Source organism: Pseudonaja textilis, chromosome 4 (assembly GCF_049901715.1).
Source record: "Pseudonaja textilis isolate UNSWEBS1 chromosome 4, rPseTex1.2, whole genome shotgun sequence".
Taxonomy (NCBI): Eukaryota; Metazoa; Chordata; class Lepidosauria; order Squamata; family Elapidae; genus Pseudonaja; species Pseudonaja textilis.
In genome coordinates, this window is record NC_141993.1 from 42,001,048 (window position 1) to 42,023,447 (window position 22,400).

Genomic DNA, 22,400 nt, shown 5'->3' on the forward strand with positions numbered 1-22,400 from the left:
TTTATATTGGCAAACTGGAAGGGAGAAGGGAAGATTTTTTGAATCATCACTATTTTTAAAAAAGGGTTTATTTAATGTTAAAAGTCGTCTTAGAGTTTGAATGTCAAAGTTAGTGTTTATGAACAAAGAGGAATATTGTCCCCTACTTCCAATAAAATTCTTAAGTGCAATTGAGAAAAAGAATCAAATAATATATAAAATTGCCTCTTATTTTGTCTGTATTGTAAACAATCAGATAGACTTGAAATTGCTACTGAAACATAATGCCTTTTATTTATTTTATTTATTTATGGAATTTAATTCAGTAGCAATGGCTCAGAAACAAAGATAGCCCCAATTAATTAACACAGGACCTTGAATTTATTATCTAGATGTATACTTACCTATTAAACTTTCAGTTGCAGTTTCCAAAAGTATAATAGCTGTTACATTATTATTACAAAGCTTTTTATTTTAGAACTAGGTAAGTTGGATAATAGATTGAATATATTCTAGATTTATGTTAAATGTTCATCTACTGTTCCTCTTATTGTTTAAAAATGGTTTACTGCTTTTTTATTATTATTTAGAATAATTCTTAAATATTTTATCCAAGTATATCAAGACTTTAACTCAGAAATGTTAATTTCATCTCCAGTAATATTGCAACTCAGCTTACGCCATTATATAGACTTCAATACATAAAACCAATGAGCAGGTGTGATGATCTATTGCAATGGGATAACATGCATCTATATTTTAAAAGGGTCATCTGAATAAATATGTTTTTAGTACCACTTCTCCCACAACAATTAGAAAACAGCTGTTGTTTAAAGCACATGTTAATAAATGTAATTTGAATTTCTAAACCCATATTCCCTTTCTTGCAGAGTAGATTACGCTTCCCCTGAATATAGCTTTATGTAAAGTCTTCACTATCAGAGAAGACAACAAAAAGCAATGGAATAATATAAATATTTATTTCACTTTTCATGTTTTTGCTGTATAAATGTTTTCTTTTTCCTCCTCAGTATAAGTACAAAGAGGCATTTGAGAAAATGAAGGGGCAATTGATTGGTTCCCACGGCTTGGAAGATATAAACATTTCACACTTCATGCATGCAGCTTTGCTTCAAAGTGATGTAAGTGGTATACTAAATAAACTTGTATCACCATATTTTTAATGAGCAAACATTTAATTGGTTAAGAGCAGCATATTCAAAATAATGTAAGTGGGTGAGACTTTTACCTCTGTTGGCATAAGAATATAAGATCCTTGACAGAATTATGTAGTCTAGTCTTGTCTAATTATCTATCTAATTCATCATCCTGCTTATTACATCAACCAAGCAGATCCCTGTCAAAACAAAAGAAAAAACAAAATGCATGCATAAGACATAAATATCATAACTGCTTTTGTCATCGTTCTTCAGTATCTGGAGTCAGGGACATGATGTCTCCAGAATATCCATCTAGCTATCATTGTTTAGCCTTGTCTTCCCTAAATAAGTTTTTAAGCTATCTGAGTTATTGTGCATCATAACAGGGGCTCCCAACCCCCTGGTCCATGGATTAGCACTGGTCCACGACATGCCAGAAATCAGGTCGTGCAAACAAGCTAAGCCTCATCCATGGCATGGAGGCAGAACACAAAATCACACACCCTCTGGACCATGGAAAAACCTCTCTTCACAGAACCGGTCTCTGGTGCCCAAAAGGTTGGAGGCTGCTGATTCATAAGATTTTGTTTCTGTGAGGATACAATGAAAGGAGACGTGGCATGTGAGATGCCTTAAGCTTTTGGAACACAAATCCAACAAAATGAACAAAAAAAATAACAAAATGAACAAAAATAGCTAACTTAATATTGCACCAATATTAAGAATGGAAGGGAAGATACATTCAGTAGCAATATCAAAAGAAGATGTAAGGAGAAAAATGAAGAGAACAAAAGATTATAGTGCTTTTAATTTTCTAGAATGATGATGATGATGATTGATGATATTCATTAAATCATGTTATATTATTGGTGATTCTGTGGACCAGCTTTCTATATTTTCTGATTTTGCACTGCTTCTTTCAGTTGTTTTATGCTTTGGCTAGTGTTGGTTTTGCTCACAAATATAATACAAGCATTTTTGTTGAAGAACAAGAAACTAGAAAGACTTCTAAGGCAATGCTTAGGAACAGGATTCAGCAGTGTGCACATAATGCATGCCAAGCTTGTTGAGGACCAAATAACAACAGTACATTCCAGTGACCAGTTGTTTCCTGTGATTATATTATAATTTTCTGCCTGTTTCCTAGTTAATGATTATAATAATAATAAGTGTAAAGTAAATAATTTCAAAATAATTTGTCAGATGACTTTCTATTAATGTCTTTTAAGTCATGACTGAAAAATAGCATTTGTTTTTACTTCCTTCTTAGATAAATTACAGGAAAGATTTTGATAATCAGAAGAATAAATTCCACCTACCATTAGACATGCTGAATTTAGAACATGCCAGAAAAGCCCAGTCTTTGGTTAGTGATCAGGATTATAGGCAACTACTTCATGATTATACATCGCTGTCGGAAGATATGAGGCTGCAGTGTGCTAAAAAAGCTTACAAACTACAGAGTGAGGTAAATTATGGTTTAATTTATATACCATGTTTAAATGGGGGTTGAACAGTTTCTGTTAGACAGACAGTGAGATCTATCTGCGAAGAAATAATGAAAAATCACATTAGAAAATAATTAGGCAACATCAATCAAAGTGGGGCTATGCCAAAAGTGGGCTGAGCCATTTAAGGTGTAGTTTTATAATAATAAATTACAAGTTTATAATCATTTATTTTCCTCCCTTAATCAGTATAAATCACGGGTCCCCAAACTCTGAGCCAACTCAAATTCTGAGTTGTTTAAAATCGGAAACAGTGGACAAGCACACATGCATCCCCACTTGTGTGAGCACTGGCCAAATGTGTGCATGCATGCTCCAGGTGCGTATGCATGTTGCTACTGCAAGCGGAACTGTGCCCATAGATGAGCTTGCCACCTGCTTGCACAGAACCATCCCCTCTCCCCCCGGCCAGTCTGCAAAGCCGGAAAGGGTGGGGAATCTAGTATAAATATACCTCCCCATTCTACTCCTATGAAAATTTAAACCTAAGTTTTAAGAATATATTTTCTAATATATTTATGTACTATATATTCTGGGTTTATATGCTTCTCAAATCCAATAGGTCTCTTGAATAGCTTACATGCAGTTCCTAAGATGACACATCACTTTCTGGAGCTCCACAGTAGTCCAAGGAACTCTCCTTACTTGGTGGACAGAGAAATGCTGCTTGGATGCAATTTCCTCACAAGGCCACTGTCATCCTGACATTGCAGCTAACAATTAAATCTCAGTGGAATTGCTTAGGAATCTCCCCTAGTACCCTCTGGAAATGAGTTGGATTACACAAATTTCAGCAATAGTCCATTCCCCTTGTTGATGTCATTGATGCTGTGCAATAGAAATCAGAGCTATTTTACTACACCTGAAGACATATATTAATCAGACTGTGTTGTGGGTAAAACGTGCTACCTCCCATGTTAGTTTGGTCTATAACAATAATTGTCATGAACTTCTGGGATTCCTGAAGCCCAACCAGAAAAGACACCACTGAAATTCCCTAACACCATGAGCTAGAGAATGCTACACTATCCTGACAATTACATCTAGCAGCCCAAGAAACGATCCTTCCCATCACCAGAAGAAATGGTGCAGCAACAGCAGGACTCACTTGGCCTAACCCTGTGACCCAATGCCTCCAGTCTCTTGTAGAATATTATGGATGCCAATAGCTACTCTATTTCCCTGGCCCTGAGATGATGGTTTCTGCCAAACTGAAATTTTAAAGCAAACAACTAGCTTTTGTTGGACTAAGCCAGATCCATCATCTCATTCTCATCAAACTGTGAACAAGAAGAGATTGTTTGTTACAGATAGACTTGGCATTAAGAAACAGTAGCCAAAAGGGCTCCCTAAAACCTGGCTATAAAGGCTTTCAGGTTGAAATAAAATATCCATAGATGTAGTCTGCTCTCAAATACTCTTTTGCCTAACTTTTTCTGACTCAGCAGTACCTAAATTTTTGTATCTAGAGTTTTCATTAAAAATGTGTAAACTATTAAAATGTGTAAACTATGTGTGTTTACTATGTTCATACACATGTAAATACATGTATGTAATGCCCAGTGTTATAACCATGACATTAAAAAAGTCATCATTTAACGTTTGTGAAGTGAATGTAAGTATGATCATTTCATCCATCTAAGGTTTTTAATTGCTATGAATGTTTTTAGAGGAAATATCAAAAATAATTTACAATTATTATACATAATCGACCTCAGAATTAGGTATTGTTTTCTGCCAATATAGATAGATAGATAGATAGATAGATAGATAGATAGATAGATAGATAGATAGGCGGGCGGGCAGGCAGGCAGGCAGACAAGACTGGGCTAATGTTTTGCGCATGTAAATGAACTGTTTTTAAACGAACCATTTATCTGAAATGGTTTCCTACGTGAGCAGGGGATTGGACTAGAAGACCTCCAAGGTTCCTTCAAACTCTGTTATTCTGATCATGAAATAAGGAAATTCAATTCCAGTGGTTAAAGGTTATACATGTTTCATGCAGCAGAAGTTATTTATAATGAAAGCATTTGAATAACCACTTCTTAGTTTTATGCTATCAATTAGTTTTGATCGGTTTCTCATAGAATTCATACCGATCTGACTTGAACTTTATGAGAGGAGTTGGCTGTATCACACCCGGGGCCTTGGAGATTGAAACAAAGAAGAAAGCTTCTGAACTCATCAGTGAGGTAACAAAAGATGTTTTTGATTTCTTCACTACAAACAAGGTTTTGCTAGATGTCTGAGTAAAACTGACAAAGAGGCTTCCTGATTAAGGGTGGGCTCTCATTCCCACCCTCCTTCTTTATTTGATCATTCAATTTATATCCTGGATGAACTGAATGGAGTTCAAGGTTTTCCAGACCTTGATAACTACTTTCAGAAACTTTCTGTTCTGTAATCAGGACCCAAGTGATTGGTACATTAGGGTGATCCTTTGTAGAAGGAAATGCTCCTTTCCAGATGAAAGGAAGACTGTGTTTTTATATTAGACATAGAATCACATTTCTCAAAACCCAAGTGACTTGATATAAGTGGCCTTCCTCATTATTATGCACTCTCTCCCTCTCCTGCTCTCTCTCTCATCTCACTCTTAAGTTTTTCTCCAGAGCAAAAGAATGGGTCAATAATAAGGCAAAATAAAGACCAAAATAGATATAATGGCAGAAACCACATTTTAAAAATGTGCATGTCATTTCCTTTCATGTATAAACATGGTGTAAATGTTTTTCGTCAAAAGATCCTAGAGGTGAAGATAACTAAGTCCTCTTCCCTCTTGTCCTCTTCTTGCTCACAGTTCCAATCTCTTTTTAATTCCCATCTGAGGAAGCCTCTCTGGATTAAAAAGCCTTTAAAAAGGCATAAAAGGCAGGGTGAGTGAGGTGTTTGGTGTTTGGGACATGTCCTATTCCATATGTGTTATGATATATGACTAAACAAACCCAACCAGCCGGCCTATTTATCCTTTGGAAGCCCTTTAGACTTGTATGAATATAGAATCTCTCTGCTATTGATAAAAAGGTCCATTTTTTTCTAGCTCTAATATAAGTGTTTTATTTCTGTCAGGAATTTTAGTAAAAATATTAGATCTGAATTGATTCAGTTCAAAGGTTCTAAGTGATGAGATTATCTGATCAAATCTACTTTGAATTGAATCATACATTTGAGGCTCTACAGCACCACAACAAACTGATGGGTGGACCAAACCAACTAAGCCAAAAACTGGGTTGTATAATTTCCAGTCTAAAGATCATTGAAATGATTGCTTAACCAAGAAAAAGGTCACAATAATATTTAATGTGGAATAATCATTTCTACTTTACTTGGATAGTTCTGGAAGTTTTAATAATTTTGTTTAAAAATTGTATAAAAAGTGTATAAAATATTTGGTTGTTTATCATTTCCACCAAAGTGCTAAGATGTAGTTCAAAAGAAGTAAGGCCAACAACTACTGTAATCCTTGTTTAATTTTTAGGGAGTCTCTTGATTTTACTATACAGGTCTAGTTAATGATATGGAGGCAAGGGATTGAAATGATATACTGTACAGGTCAATAGACTGCTGCATGTAACATATTCTGTGTAAAGGACTAGTCAAATCGGTAGCATTGAAAATTTAATGTCCTTATCTTGCATTTCTGCTTTTGTCTGCCTTGTGTGAATTCAGAATAAATACCGTCAGCAAGCAAATTCCTTCAAGTACACATCAGTGACAGACACTCCTGGCCTCCTTCATGCAAAATTCAGCAATATGATTGCTAATGAGGTAGGTTCTGCTAACTTGGATCAGAAAACATGCTCTTTAAAATGCAATATATGGAGAGGGAGGAAAGCAGCATGCTCTGAGAAGTGTAATACACTAAACAAAAAAAAAGGGGGGGGAGGAGGAAAGCACCATCAATTTATCCTTTAACATTGTGAGATCATTTTTATTATTCCTAGAGAAACTTTTAATATCTCTTTGTCAATCAGACTGACAAAGAAAACAAATCAGAGCAGTTATTTCATAGGGATTCGTGCAAATGACTTCTCTTTTGTTCTTGAAAGCAGCCATAATGCAAAAGGATATACTGGAAGGACAGTCTCAAAGATAGTTAACATCAATGTGTTCAAAAACTCACTTAAAGCACCAGAGGCCAAGAATGTTGCTTCTGATTTCTCAAACTATTCAGAAGACCCTTGCAGATTCATTTCACCATTAAAATGAAAATAAAATAAAATCCGCATCAGGAAAATGTTTGGTCCCCTAAACTTCCTTGCTATGTTCCCCTCCCCAGCAAAGTAACATTGAATGTTTGTGGAAATGTCATGAAATAAGGCTTTAGAAATCATGGATTAATGCAGTCTTATTTCTGCAGTTTATAGATTCATTCTTTTGAACTTGTTTTTTTAGCATTTGATTGTTTTTTCAATTTATAAGATTAATTAGTTAACAAAATATTGATTGATCCAAAATAGTAAATACAGAATATATTGTTACATATAACATAATAAATCAGATTAATGGGTAGAAGATTTTGAAATCTTTTAAATATAAATGTTAGTAAAAAAAAAACAGGTGATGCAATGTCAGATTATGCTTTTATTTTGCATGAGAGAAATTGTACATTGCCTTTTTGATAAAAATTGCTATTTGCATGGGATTATGATTTTATTTATTTTTATTTATTTCTGTCCTTTAAAAACTCTGTCAGCTGTGTATTTGTTGACTGAGTACAAGGAATAAACCTTCCTCTTTACACACACATGCAGACGAAAATGTTTCCAATATCAGGAGGTTCAAAAATAGCATCCAGATTGAAATCTTTTCCATTTTGGGAGATCCAAGGCTTGAGTCCATTAACTATATCAGCTGCTTGAAGTAATTATTTTCATTTTATTCCAAGGGTAAAAGAAAAATACACCTGCTTTAGGAACAATCCACAAACCTCAGCCTTTTCTCTTCAAGCACAGACCCACTTTTTCAGATCAACTGAGTGATGATCCATTTGTGGGAACAGGAATTGAGTGACCAACTTTTCACCCAAGCCTGACATCATAGGCTAAAAGCGACTAGCTCAAAATCACATAGTCAGCTTTCATGCTTAAGGCTGGACTAAAACTTACACTCTCTGGCACGCTGCCTTAACCACTAGACCAAACAAGGTCACTCCTATACAATGGCACTTCTGTGCCATTGAAAAATAAAAGGATGGATATGATTGACACCCTAAAATTTTGTTTCATCTGCCCTCATCCTTTCTCTTTGAATTATTGTGGACACTTTGCACCCAGTACATCCCCAGTCATTCCTGATATCCAGATCAGAGGAAGCATGCGTACTATTCAGTACAGCTAACAAAAATGTAGCTTGATGTTTATTTATTAAACATCAGCAAACATCAAAAACATTTGCTGGCAAAAAAAGGGATAAAAGGCAGGAAAAAACAGAGAAAGAACAAGACGTGAACAAATTACAACAAATTACATTATTTGTATGCTTAGATCTAGGCACAGAAACTTTCCAAAGTTATTAGTGGAGACTGCCCCAGAATGGCCTGTTATTCCATTAGCATTAACCCTTTCATGTACACAATATTATAATTGTGTATATAATAGTGGCAGAATAAAAATGGAAAGTAGGACATTGGCAAATCCCTCTTCTATTCTGAGCATGCAATGTAGGTGGAAATGATGTAGCTACTGTGAAGAAAACAGACCATCCATCCATCCATCCATCGCATTTCTAAACCGCCCATCTCCCTCAGATAGGAAATAGTTGTTGCAAGCCACAGCAATTGCGCCAGTGCAGTAGGGAGCATTGTTTTCCTCTCTTTTTCTGCATGGAGAAAAATGATTACAATTTCATTAGGTGCTCTTGATTCTCTTCAATTGTGAAGATTCTTGATCAAAGCTTTCCAGTTTTGGACTGGAGATAGTTCCATATTCTGTGCAAACATGGGAAACATTTTTGTACATATGTACGTACATATGTATGCATGTATTTCCGTTAAAATAAAACCCATATTTTATTTAAAACTTGTGGTATGTAGAAATACATGTTCAAAACAAATCCAACCTGTGACTATTTAAGAAATGTAACTAAATAACATTTAAAAGGAATTTTTGTTGTCTTTTAAAAATAACTCTCCTAGCGCCTGTACAAAGCAGCAGGAGAAGACACCTTGCATCACTGTAGGGTAACCCTGGGACTTCCTGAGTTTCAAAGGGCAAAAATGAATGCAGTGAACATTAGTGAGGTAAGTGCTTACTTTAATCTTGGCCATATTTCCCCTTAATAAGTGCCTTTAAGCTCTGATTCTATACAGGAGAGGTTGACAGTTTTACCCATTTTACTGATATGTATGAAATGTAATTATTATCTTCTGTCCTTGATCCTCTGTCACAGTTGTTGTGGTTTATCTATTTATTACAATTTTTACCTATGTGTTGTATTTTATATTTGCTGCCATGATTCTTTAGCAGGAAAATCTGAATTGCTCTGAGAGCTGATAATTTTAATTCTCTTTTGCATCTATTATATCAGTATCATCAGTATCTTAATTCATTGGCTTTGCTGCATTTAAATTTGCATATTAGTTTTTGTCACTTTTTATTGAAAACAGTCTTTATGCTGACTATTGGTTCCAATGTAGTGAATTTTCAGAATTAAAAATTCTGTGGTAAGATTGTTATAATATTGCAGTTGTTTTGGGATATTAATATTTGGGCAGAAGTATTATCTATCCTGAATTTTTCACCTTTTTTTCCTTCCTATAGTAATGTGGAAATAAAAGGAGCCCAGAAAATGAATAAATGCGTGCAAAAATAATATGTGTGAAAATTTCTATTCACCTCAAATATATGTTTTATAGGTGGCTCATGATTGTTTATAGGTGTAATTATTCCTTACACACCTATATAAATTAAGCAATTCATATAAAAATATTTACCATTTGATATGTTTATTGCATTGTTTTTATTTGATTTGATTTGAAGAAGCATCTTTCTACAAGTGACTAAAACTTATGGGAATTATTTTGGAACTTGTATTGTGACTCAAACAAATTCCTTTTGTTAATTTAGTTTTTAGTTAAAATTTAACCAAGAAATCTAAAGTTTCCATTTCCACTTAGGCAAAATACAGGGAATCTTGGCATAATCTTCGTGCTCAGGGTTATAAACTGACAATGGAAGCTATCCCTTTCCAGACTGCCAAGGCCTCCCGAGAAATTGCCAGTGATGTGAGTTGAATTATGCAGCCTTCCATCTTGCCTAATTTTTGTTAACTTCGTGTAATACATTGTAGAAAGCAGATTTTACTGAATTAAAGCAGCCCCATAATCATGTGAGACAAGGATGTGAGACAGAATGTATTACTTATGAATGAGATTCTTTGTGTGAATTTAAAAAAAGTCACTGTTAATCAGAAACAAAGCAGGCCTGAAGCTTCTGCAATGGGAATAGGGGAAAGAAAAATATCTCTGTATGTTCTATTCAGATTTACCCAGAACATCCAAAATAATATCGATCCGTGTAAATAGATAATCCATTTATTTCCTTGGGTATTTCAGTAAAGCAGCTAAGAGGAATGAAGATAGATTTACATCTACATTTGACTGATTGATTTTTGCTTTTAGAAGCCCAATGCTTTTTGTATGGGAATTAAATTCTTCACTTTCCTGAAACAAAATGCACGCTTTCTCTCCCTAAAGTCAAGAAATAAGGCCACCAATGAGCAACATTCAAACTTTCACTATCACAAGAATGCTACTTTTCAGAGCAGCAGGGGTACCCCTACAATTTGTAGATTTGTTCTCTTTGGTTATTGTGAGATATTTTGAACCCTTTTCCTTAATGCCAGTGACTTCATGCAAGTGCCATTTCCCTAGGCAATTTCATATATTCCAGGCTACATTCAAACATAGCATCTTTTGCATAACAATAGGTATTTTGGGTACATCAAAATAACTTTGAGATAAACAAAACATAGCCTGAGTCATGCTGAGATATGCTTATGAACATGTTATCTCTTTGATGATACTGAAAAACCAATGTGGCAGCATACAAATAAAACAGATGCAGATGCTCTCACCTGTATAATGCTTCACCTCATAGTCGTCTTGTTCCAGATTTCCTACTAGCAGCAAGTTTCTCAAATACTTAACCATTGAAAGGACTTCTACAAAATCTCACTTTTTCACGTATACAGTCCTGTTGTTCATACAATACAATTTCTCTTGGCACATGCTGATCAGAGCCAGTTTTTTGACATGTAAAAGATGAAAAGTGAACAGAAACACAACACCAATAAAATATGTGATGTCTCTTTCATGTATTTGAATTGTTCGTAGCAGTGAACACTTTCCTTTTATACACACACACACACACACACACACACACACACACATATATATATATATATGTTTTCTTAAGTTTTTGTGGGTACTTACATGTATGGTATTCAGCTTTGTTCGGGTATATTCCCACGTCATTGTAGTTGTGCTTTTAAAGTTGTAGCAACGTTTCGGCAGAATCTCATCTTCCATCATCAGGCTAATGTATTGTGTTCGTCTGTGAGTCAGACTTCCATAGCTGTTTCTGTTTTAAATTTGGGGCTAGCCTACTGCTGTGCCAGAATGGTTTTTTCTTCATCCTGATTGGTTGGGAGTCTTGGTCTGTGTTTATTGGTCTTGGAGTTTGCTGTGTTCTGCTTGATTGGTGTTTCTAATATCTTCTGTCTGTTCTGTGGCTTTTTTTGCCTTGATTGGCTGGCAACATTGTGTTTCCTGTATTGGAGGCTTTTGGTGCAGCTTGACTCTGAGTAAATGGATGGCTATCATTTATTAGGAAGCTAGGTTTCATCTGGGTGCCTCGTTGGGTGTGTTTGAGCTGGAGGTATCTGTTTGTGCCCAGGTGTTTGCCTGGCTTGTGGTATGGAGATTTTTTTTGTTTGTGAGTGCAGGCTTCCAAATAATTGACAGTCTGGTGGAATCATCTGTTCTATTCATGCTTTCAGGTCTTTTTTCATTCTCTATGGCTTCTCTGATAATTCTGTAGCTGGGGTTTTCTATAGTGGCTAGGGTTTTGGTGCCATTGAAATCGATGCTATGACCTGTTGCTTTCATGTGTTGGACTAGTGAGGAAGCATGTTCGAGTTTTTTACTGCATTTTTGTGTTCATCCAGGCGGGTACTTATTCTTCTATTTGTCTGTCCAATGTATGTGGCAGGGCATGATGCACAGGGGACTTCATACAATATTGCCAGCCAATCAAGACAAAAAAATCCACAAAACAGACAGAAGATATTAGAAACACCAATCAAGCAGACCCCAGTAAACTCCAAGACCAATAAACACAGACCAAGACTCCCAACCAATCAGGATGAAGAAAAAACCATTCTGGCACAGCAGGAGGCTAGCCCCAAATTTAAAACAGAAATGGCTGTGAAAGTCTGACTCACAGACAAACACAATACAGAAGCCTGATGATGGCCGATGAGATTCTGCCGAAAGGTTGCTACAACTTTAAAAGCACAACTATAATGACGTGGGAAAATACCCGAACAAAGCTGAATACCATACGTGTGTGTGTGTGTGTGTGTATGAGAGAGAGAGAGAGAGAGAGAGAGAGAATGAGAATATGCAGGGGTGCAAGATAAATCCCGTTTTCTTTTCCATCACAGCTACAGTACAAGCATAACTTCGTTTCCGAAAGGGGCAAGCTCATTGGTGCCAGAAGCATTCTGGATGACACCAATCTGCTACACTGCTTGCATGCTGCTAAGTTACAGAGTGAACAGGAATATAAGAAAAGCTCGAGAAATATCTGTTCTCAGTACAATCTCCCTATGGACATGGTTAATCTAGTTCATGCTAGAAAAGCCCAGAATCTCATCAGTGACCAGGAGTACAGGAAAAGATTGCATCAATACACAGTGCTCCCTGAAGACTTGAGGATGAAGTGGGCCAAAAGAGTTCATTTACTTCAGAGTGAGGTAATGCACACCTGGACAATTATCTTGGATACCCAATAACAGAACAGTGCAGGGTGAATCAAATTAAATATTGCTAACTTTACTAAATAAATAGGCTATAATAACTATAAAATTATACTATATTAAAGCTTTTCTGCACCTGTACATTCTAAAGGACAGGGTTGATTAATAAATTCAGAATGTTTTTTCAGAAGTTATGCTAAAGGATTATATTAATTCAGTTTTGGATTTGAATTAATACATAGGATATTGACATAAATACTACAGGAAGTACTATTGACTGAAGGTTTAGCCTAGATTAAAGTAAAAGCATATCTATTTTTTTCATACTTCACTGTACATTTGACAGATTCCAAATTCAAATTGGAATGCAGTTTAAAAGAGTTTACCAAACTGGATATTTTCAATGACAGCTAATGATAACATTGCAGAATGACTCTTGGATTCTTCCCTAGCATAGCTAATATACTAAAACAAAGCAATTTTGTGCTTTAAGTTACACTATAGTGAAGCAGCCCTTAACTTATATACTAACTTAGTTAGTTAAGGGCTACTTCATTCCTTTTAAAAGGATGCTATAGCATTTGTATAGGTGTATATACTAAGATTTGTATAAAGACAATCATAGATAGTTGCACTCATTGATCAATGACTTCTGACCATCCTCTGATAAAATTGATTGTATTGCTGAGCAAAGTTTGAAGCAGCATATTTCAAGATGTATCTTTTGATATAAGCATCTATACTACTACAACTCTCCTGTCTGTTTATACTATAAAGTCTGTTTGCAACCTAGAGTCGCCTTTGCTGAGATGGGCAACATACAAGTTTGATTGCTTGATTTAGAGTGCACCATAGGGCAATGACTCCTTTTTTTAATCAATGTATCTCAAATAGGCTAACTTAAAGAAGGCATTCAAAATCCAAGATACATTACTCCTGCAAGATTGAAATATCAATCAATATTCTTTAGACCAGTAGTATTGACCATCTGCTGTGGACAGCCTCTGTTACATTATTGAGATTTCCAATGCTTCTTTTTAGCTTTCCACAATTAAAGTTAATGGGGAAGCTAGCAGGAAGTCAGAAATTGCTTCTGTTCTCACACCTTTTTTTTTGCCTGTCATGATTATTCTCTGTATCAGTTTAATTAAGGAAGCATATCTGAAAAGATGGCCCACAAATTCCTAAATTTGTCAGTGATACATTATTTATTCCAAAAGTGACAGATGAATATATTAAAAAAAATCACACCAGTGTCTCAGAAAACATAAATGTCATATTCAAATATGAATACAAATCAGGGATCATATCCTGTTATACATTCTCACATTTTGTTTTTGTTTTTATTTGATAGTTTTCCTACAAATCTGATCTGAATTGCATGAAGGGAGTTGGCTGGATGCCTCTAAGATCCCCTCATATAGAAAATGTGAAGAAGGCTGGAGAACTCATCAGTGAGGTACTGCTAACTTTCATGGGACTGACAATCTATAATATTTGTATGCCATCGAGATGCTTCCTTATACAATCATTCTAATAAGGAAGCCTGGACTGAAACTGATTTCCTGGTCTGGTTTACCTAGTAGGGCTAATAGCTATATTATACACACAAAATCTATTAGACTCCAATAAACCTATAATCAAAAAGATACGTTATAAATGACAACCTTGTATAGAATCTTCTTTATTATATACTTCATCATTATTGCCCTTAATTCTGTTTGCAGACAAAATATCGTCAGAAACCAAATCATCTCAAGTTCACGACTGTTACAGACTCTCTGGACTTCCTCCATGCAAAGAATAGTTACATTCAGTGCAATGATGTAAGTTAAGTATTTATGATGTAGGTCATAAAAATAGTTCTCAGCCTCACATAATATGAATTGTGTCCATTTCATTAGAGTAAATGTTATTACTGCAAATAAATCGATTGTTGTTGGCTGTCTGATGTGCAGTAAATTGCAGAAAATAACAGTGGCAAAATACGTTGTGAATTTTCAAGGGTAGTAATTTATCCTTAATTTATATATTGGACTTTAGGAAGTTTTTTACTGCAACATTGAACTCTATGAACCAGAAGATACACATTTAGAATTCATTACTTCTCAGTCCATAAATTTGTCCTGCCTGTCAGAAGTGAATGAAGCTTATAATATTTCCACCACAGTTACAGACAGACCGATGATAAATTCTGCTTATTCTAAATTTCCAAGTTATTTAGGGCAGGCATATAGCTTAGTTACTCTATTAACATTTGAAGATAAGCAGATCTCAAATGATCATGGATTTTTTAGAAGACTACTGATCATCATAGATCTGCTTTTCTGGCACTTGCATTGTAGGATAATCTGAGTTCTAGAAGTATGTGAACGGTGTCATGGGAATTTATTATCAGGCAGATATACAAAAGTTCTGTAAACAGATGTCGTTCATATTTTGTGTAGTGCCAAAGATTTTACAAAGAGCAAACTTCTGATTTTGCCTGAAGAGTTTTGCGTGAACAAACTAGAGATAGCATTTTGCATTTTAGTGAAAATAAAGCTTTGCCTAAAGTAAGCATAAGCATAGGCATAGGTTAGTGCTATATGCATTCTGTATTGGGGAAAATAGCATTTTAGATATAGTGGAACTACACTAAATATTGTTTGTCCTAACAGCGGCTATATCGAGCTGGCCATTTGGACAACATGCACAGATACACCCTACCGCTTGACCGCCCTGACCTCATTAGGGCACGTCTCAATGCTCTCCACATCAGTGATGTAAGTAATTGTTCTGTTTCATTTGGAAGTTAATCACATAATCAGTACAACGATAAGGATTACTTGCCTTATATGCAAGCTATTTCAAGTAATATAGTTTTGGAACTATACTACAGGTAAAAGAATATTGCAGGATCCGATCTGAGTTGGTCGCTGAGACCAAGCTTTTGGGCTCATGCTGGAGCCCATCCTCAGGAAACTTCTCTCTCTCCAGAAAGTACACAGATTAGATCCTGGGACACATATCTTTGCCTTCATTCATGTAAAAGAATACTGCTGCCTGCCATTAAATGGCATAGACTAATTTCACAGATTAAAACAGCCTGTAACAATAAATTCACCAGGTTTCATTGTGAACAGTTAAATTATATGCATAGTCATGTGAAAAATTGATATGCAAATAATTCCATGAAGTCACCTGTTTTATCAATTACTGGAATATAAAAATAGCAGAGAACAATGCGGGAAAGGCTGCTCCAGCACACAAAGAAGTAGAAGCAGGTAACGCATTTGTACACTGGCAAACCTTTTCCTCTCATGTCAGAAGAAAAGAATAAGAGAGAGCTATTGCTCATGCAGTTAGAGTGGCATTGCCATACACAGATGAATGGCACAGTTGTATGTCGGGTATGTTCTGTTTCTTCTCAGACCATTCAAATGGATCAGCATGTATCTGAACTGAAACAGCCAGTGAGTGCATGAGGAGGTGGAGATGTTGGGGGCATCTCATTAAAAATGAAACTGCTTTCGGTAGATATACAATTGGATCAGATGCCACACACAGAAATCTGTTGAGGGAGACTGACCCCAGAGCACAGAGAAAAAGAAGAAGAAAAAACCATGTTGGTATTTGTAAAGCTGCAAAGATAGCCATAAATCAAATGAATGTAATGTGTGAGGATGAGTGCAAAAACTGTGCAAACTGTGATAAAGTAAAATGATGCATGGGGTTTTGAATCAAAGGATTTGTGTTAAGAATGAACTGCAACAGCAAGGCCAAAGATTTGCAGATTTAAAAGAAAGAAAAGGAGAGAGAGAGAGAGAGAAAGAGAGAGAAGGCAGAAGGAAATGACAAATGACTAGAACTTGAGAAAAGGGTCTAGATTTGGATCTCATCCATACTGGGAGAGAGAATGCCATATTCTTCTAATATAAGTTCTGCAAACAAACCTAAAGATTTATCTAAAACTGTTCTTTAAACAGGCCTTATTTTATAATTTTTGGATACATTCTTGTTTGTGTTCCATGCCATCTTATTTTAAACAAACATACTACTAACCAGACTATAGGAACAAAATGTGTTAGAATTTCAGGCCCATTCAAAACCATGGAGGTTATATTAATTTACTACAAAGTGGAAAAATATTCATTAATCTAAGTAACCTGAGAAGATGAGTGCAGGACAAAGTGAGTGGTTATTTGAGACAACATATGTGTAAAGATGGCAGCAAAGTATGAGATAGCTGTGCAACATCATCATCCATGTCCTACTACCTCTAAAAGTAGGCTGCTCTCTCTGGTTGTAATGGAAGAGTCTACCATTGTAACAGTGCTTAAGATGCTACTATTATTTCACAGAGCAACTAGAGGACATTGAAAGTACCTTTCCTCTATTCTTATATCAGAGATATTCCTGGGTCATCACCTGGTACTGGTCATATAAACCCTATCATGGCAGACTGTGGCATCACCCTGGGAAGGGCTTCCTTTCACCTGAGGCAACATAGAAAAGCAAGAAAGCAAGATCATCAGAGCTTGAGCCAGATTTAGGCCTTGCTTTGCTATGCACTGGTGCAGCAGCATCCATTTTACGGCTTGAGAAACATGATAATCCATAGCCTATTTTCTGTAAATCTTGGCTTTCTGGAAATTGACCATCTTTTCTCAATCTGAGTTAAGCATTTGTGAATGTACATGGACATGGCATTTGTGAATAAAAATGGACTTCTGAGGGAGTATGGTGCCTTGGTTTTGTGAAATCAGAGCTAATGACTATGTAAAGATCAAGGAACTGATGAGTAGACTGATTTACTGAAACTTCTGTGAATAAGGAGGGGGTGGGAGATCTTCCTCATGTGCTCCAGTTGGCTGCTCCTTTTGAGGAGACTGTAGGACAGTGATTTTCCAAGGGTTTGAGATGATGGGATCAGCCACTTTGCTTGCATCCCCAGCAAGGCTTTTAAAGGGCACTGAGTTCACAAAGCTCATTTTTAAAAACTATATATTGGTTGTGGATGATAGAAATGTAACCCAGGGAAGGGTATACAGCATCCTTATCTGCAAGGATTTGCATTTTAGAAGGATTCAGAAGGAGAAGCTGCATTGGCACCTCTAAGCCTTGGCACCCTAGGCTTCTCAGCCTATCTCATGTTGGCCCTGAGTCAATCAGAGAGAACTGAATGGATTAGCTATAATACTTGCTTAGAAGATTTCAGGGCAAAGAACTTCATGTTACATGGTCCTCATGATGATTTGAGTCGAGACCTCTGAATTATGTGGCAATGCTGAACACACGAAAAGCTGTTCTAGTGTGAAACTGTCCATGTATTCAGCTACATTCCTATGTTCAGCTCCTCATAATTTGCATTTAGCTAATACCTTAATCCTACTTTCTTATAAAGCATCTCACTACTTTAGATACTTTGATGGAAGCAGCAGGGTTTGGAGACAGCACAGAAGGTATTAAAAATGTTTGAAGTTTTACATAGTGGAAATGCAGCACTGAAATGTCTCTGCTGTAAAACCCAAATTCTACTGCTAAATGTTTCAACAGACAGAATAGGGGCAATGTCAATGCAATATTGATGTGTCTAATGCATCAAAGCAAACTTTAATTATGACTTTGTGACTCTTTTCAAATAGGACATTGTACTTTGTATGTGAAAACGTGAAGGGATGTATGCTAGCTTTTGAGTCATAAATAAATGATTGTAATAGAATCAAATATTAATTAATAAAGCCACAACAGATATGTAAATAAGATTAATTGATTTGCTTTTCCATTTCTCAATGCAGAAACTATATAAAACCTCTTGGGAGGAAACACGGGCAGCTGGCTATGATTTCAGATTGGATGCCATCCCTTTCCAGACAGCTAAAGCATCTAGAGAAATTGCCAGTGATGTATGAAACATTCCAAGATGGTGTTTTTTTTTTTTTTTTTGGCATTTAAAGGCCTTTATGCCCAAGCATATCATCACTGATTTTTCCTATATAGTTTCAAGGAATGAACCTATTTTCAATGCTATAAAGATCCCACAATAAGAACAGAACCATATATTAGCATTCACTAATATTGCCATTGAACTGCATATGTAAAAATTATGATTAATATGCTGTGGAAATAATTAGCATCTTTTTATTCCACGGAGCTTATTTGACCAAATTCTATTATTCCTACTCTGTCAGACTTGAGACTGCTAGAGAACAAAAGTACAATAGAAAAATACAAGTATACATTTGGCCCAGAGAGTAACTGTCTCAAGCATACTTCACTTATATCAGTTGGGCCTGTATTTTATTACACAATAGTTTAAATGTTTTTATTTATAAATGTATGTATTTATTCAGTGTATCATTCAATCAGTCATTAAATCAGTCAAATGAAAAACACAGAGAAAGTTCAGGGAGAAATTAACTCTTCTTGCTGTTGTTCAGACAGACAACATTAAGGTACATCTACTCTTGTCAAAGGCAAGAACAATAATTTTGGCCCATTTTGGCCTATTTAATGAATTTGTGAAGAGTTTTAAAAATCAAAACTGATGCCTTGAGCCTTCACAAACTTAAAATATACCAATGGAACCCGGATTTCCTTTTATCCTTTAACTTTTCTTAAAATTTGGGTAGTATTTGCATGTACAGTAACATAATTAGCTGTATACCTTGTGTAGGATACAAAGTCAGAGAATGGTTCCTTGCTGAAAAAGATTGCCTATTCCTGCTATGCCTGTGTGTGTTACCAGATTCTGGGTGTTCTAATGAAGAGCTCATCCTAGAGTTTTATTTTAAATTGTCTAATTATGTGCAATTGTTGCTTTCAATGTATGTTTCTACATATATTCTTCAACTACAATGAAATGTTCCCAATCTAAAAATAATTTCTCCAAAATAATGAGCATGTCGTACGATGATTTTAACGTTGAGGCACTAATCAGCTACAGCACGTACATGTAAAATGCTTATGCCATAGTACGAAATTATGTGAAGGTATGCTTCCATATGATTGTGTAATGAAACAAACATTCCTTTGTCTCAATATTCTCTAGTTCAGATACAAAGAAGCTTTCCTAAGGGACAGAGGTCAACAGATTGGATTTTGCAATGCACGTGATGATCCTAAAATGAGACACTTCCTGCAAATGGGCTACCTCCAGAGTGACAACCAATATAAAAGGGATTATTTGAGAAACAGAGCACAATTCAGAAGTCAAACTGATCAGCCAGGATTTATTCATGCAAAGAAAAGCCAACAATTAATAAGTGATGTCAACTACAGGCAGCGCCTGCATCAATACACCTGTGACCCAGAGCAGCTGAATCTCAGGCATGCCAAACAAGCCTACAAACTACAAAGTGATGTAAGTATGTTAGGGTCTATGGCTAAGGAGCCCAATCCAGGCAAGGATATGTCTACTCAATGGATTCATTTTCAAATCCAAATTTAATTCTTTATATTAAGGAATCAGCTTAGATTTTAAAAAGTTGTCAGTAGTTCTAATATTGTGCCATTCAAATGTGCTTGTCAGTGGTTCTGATATTGTGCCATTCAAATGTGCTGGATTTCATCTTCCGTAAGGCCCAATACATCAGGTTTAAGAAAACATATCTATCTATGGAAATTCTTGGTTATCCAAGTCATGGTTATGGCAAAGGTGCTTTTTCAAAAAGCAACTGGACTTTGTTTTTTCTTAAAGACATTTCACTTCTCATCCAAGAAGCTTCTTCAGTTCTGACTGAAGTTAGATGATGTCAAAACTAAAGAAGCTTCTTGGATGAGAAGTGAAAGAGAAGCACCTTTGGACAAAAGCTTAGGTAGGAAATGCATTAAAAGGTGCAGTCACTGGGAGAGTTTCCACGGTGATGTGATGTCATAGCTCACTTGTGGAAGAGCGTGCGCACACACAGGGGGGGGAGGGAGAGAGATAGGGAGAGAGAGAGAGAGAGAGATACTAATGCATTTACGAAATAAAAAATAGCACTACTAAAACCAAGAAATTACTTTAACTAGTCCATGAGGAAGGCTCCTCCAAACAAATCCAATTCCTCTATGCATCTGTAATTATATATTCACTTCAGAAAAAAGAAGAAAAAGAATAGACTGTAATACATGTTGGCATCTTGAGTCTTGCCCATCTTTTCTGTCTTGGCAACTATTTTCTTGTATTGTACAAAGTGTGTGTGTGGTCTTTTGTCAATAAACAAGTCATTTTTTCTATGTAAAGAAGAAACACAAGTGTTTTCCATGGCTGAGGTAAAGAAAAGATCTGGCTTCCTATTCTGTATATAAGACCAGTTTTATCTTAACATTCTAAGATGGAAGGACTCCGTAGCACCTGATTTTGGAGAACATCTAAGGTGGCACAGAATAGCTTGAAATACTCCTTCACCTATCCTTGCCTATCACACCTGTTTCCTGGGGTCACCATTTTCTTTTCTAGGGCTTTAGTATATATATGGTTTGCTTTGTCTGATTTTGAGTATTATAGTCTTGGAAGTTCCATGCAATTAGTACTGTATTTTGTTTTCTAGGTCAAATACAAATCTGATTTGAATTGGATCAAAGGGATTGGCTGGACTCCTCCAGGTTCTTACAGAGTGGAAATGGCCAGAAGGGCTGCAGAGCTGGCATATGCTCAGGACACAGAATGTCAAGAAACTCAGGAACAGCATGATCCAGATTATGTAAGTGAATGGATAGGTAATCTAAGCAATATTCATTGTAAATTTTAGAAATTAGGTACAATAATTATTGTATTTGATCATCCAGCCTCTACTACAGAGCCATTGTAAAGGAAATAGGATGATAAATGGCACTGGAACATAGGAATACAGGATCTGTTGGAACCAGATCTGATTCCAGTATGCATCTGGGTCATCTCCTAAACTATTATTGGAAATAAGGACAGCTGAAGCTGTACCAGGTCTATTAACATCTTAGCATTTCAGCTGGTTTGGATCTAAACCACTACTTGAAAGTCGTTGTTAGAGTCATGAAGATCCGTAGGTTATCCCTGGAAGAAATTTGGAACAACAAAGTTATAAATATATAGTAAACAGTTTTATACAGTTGAAGTACCCAATCTTAGAAAAGTAGCTATAGAACATTATTTCTGCTACTTTAGAATATGATATACTGTTCACTATAATTGCTACAAATGGAATGACATAATAGTCTTTGTGAGGAGGTAACGTTCTGAATCTATTGCAATTGCAGGAGAAAATAACAGAAGGATCGCAGCAAGTCCAGCTGAATCCTGATGCAGCAGAGGTTCTGCAAATGAAGAGAAGAAAAATGAAACTAACTAAAAAATGAACAGAAACACTGACATCTGTCTAATGAAAATGCATATATTTTTCAGCTCGCTTTCCAAATCATGTAGCTATTCTAATCTCCTGAGAAGCAGAGTAGTGCACTGTTCAGAAATAGTTATTACAAAAAAAGACCTTTGCAAACCCTAAAGGAGTGATTTAATATTAAACTTTATACTTTTACATGAAAAACTGTATCTGATTTTTTTAAAGCTATGTATTATACAATGTAGTATTTATGATAGCAGATTAGTACTAGATGACTGGCAGGCTCAGCTTTGTACTAAAAATATATGAACCATGATTTGCTGAAAGGAAAAAATATATATTTGTACTGAAAATAAATCAGTGGAATCACTTTCCAAAAAGTCTACAGTTATTTTGTTGATTTGTTAATGATGTTCATTTTCTGAATTCCTATGTGGCTAAATTAATTCATGCCAGTGGGCACTTTTGCCTCCTTTAAAAAAAAA

The 22,400-nt window shown here is 35.7% G+C and overlaps 2 protein-coding genes across 5 annotated transcripts in view; one reads left to right on the top strand and one right to left on the bottom strand.

Moving 5' to 3' along the window:
• NRAP (nebulin related anchoring protein) overlaps positions 1-22,295 on the top strand; it is a 62,444-nt gene extending 40,149 nt beyond the window's left edge. For 2 of the 4 annotated variants that reach the window (XM_087932714.1, XM_087932715.1), the window contains 14 exons: positions 1,011-1,121; positions 2,410-2,607; positions 4,738-4,842; positions 6,320-6,418; positions 8,787-8,891; positions 9,768-9,875; positions 12,317-12,628; positions 13,986-14,090; positions 14,359-14,457; positions 15,292-15,396; positions 18,412-18,519; positions 19,665-19,976; positions 21,148-21,300; positions 21,833-22,295. In XM_087932714.1, coding sequence (XP_087788840.1) covers positions 1,011-1,121; positions 2,410-2,607; positions 4,738-4,842; positions 6,320-6,418; positions 8,787-8,891; positions 9,768-9,875; positions 12,317-12,628; positions 13,986-14,090; positions 14,359-14,457; positions 15,292-15,396; positions 18,412-18,519; positions 19,665-19,976; positions 21,148-21,300; positions 21,833-21,931 — 2,019 coding nt within the window. In that variant the 3' untranslated portion in view covers positions 21,932-22,295. The remainder of the gene's footprint in view (positions 1-1,010; positions 1,122-2,409; positions 2,608-4,737; positions 4,843-6,319; positions 6,419-8,786; positions 8,892-9,767; positions 9,876-12,316; positions 12,629-13,985; positions 14,091-14,358; positions 14,458-15,291; positions 15,397-18,411; positions 18,520-19,664; positions 19,977-21,147; positions 21,301-21,832) is intronic. The other 2 variants (XM_087932716.1, XM_087932717.1) reach the window with 2 other exon arrangements.
• HABP2 (hyaluronan binding protein 2) overlaps positions 19,826-22,400 on the bottom strand; it is a 31,161-nt gene continuing 28,586 nt past the window's right edge. Inside the window, exon 14 of the mRNA XM_026704802.2 lies at positions 19,826-21,889. The gene's annotated coding sequence lies outside the window, so the exon portion shown is untranslated. The remainder of the gene's footprint in view (positions 21,890-22,400) is intronic.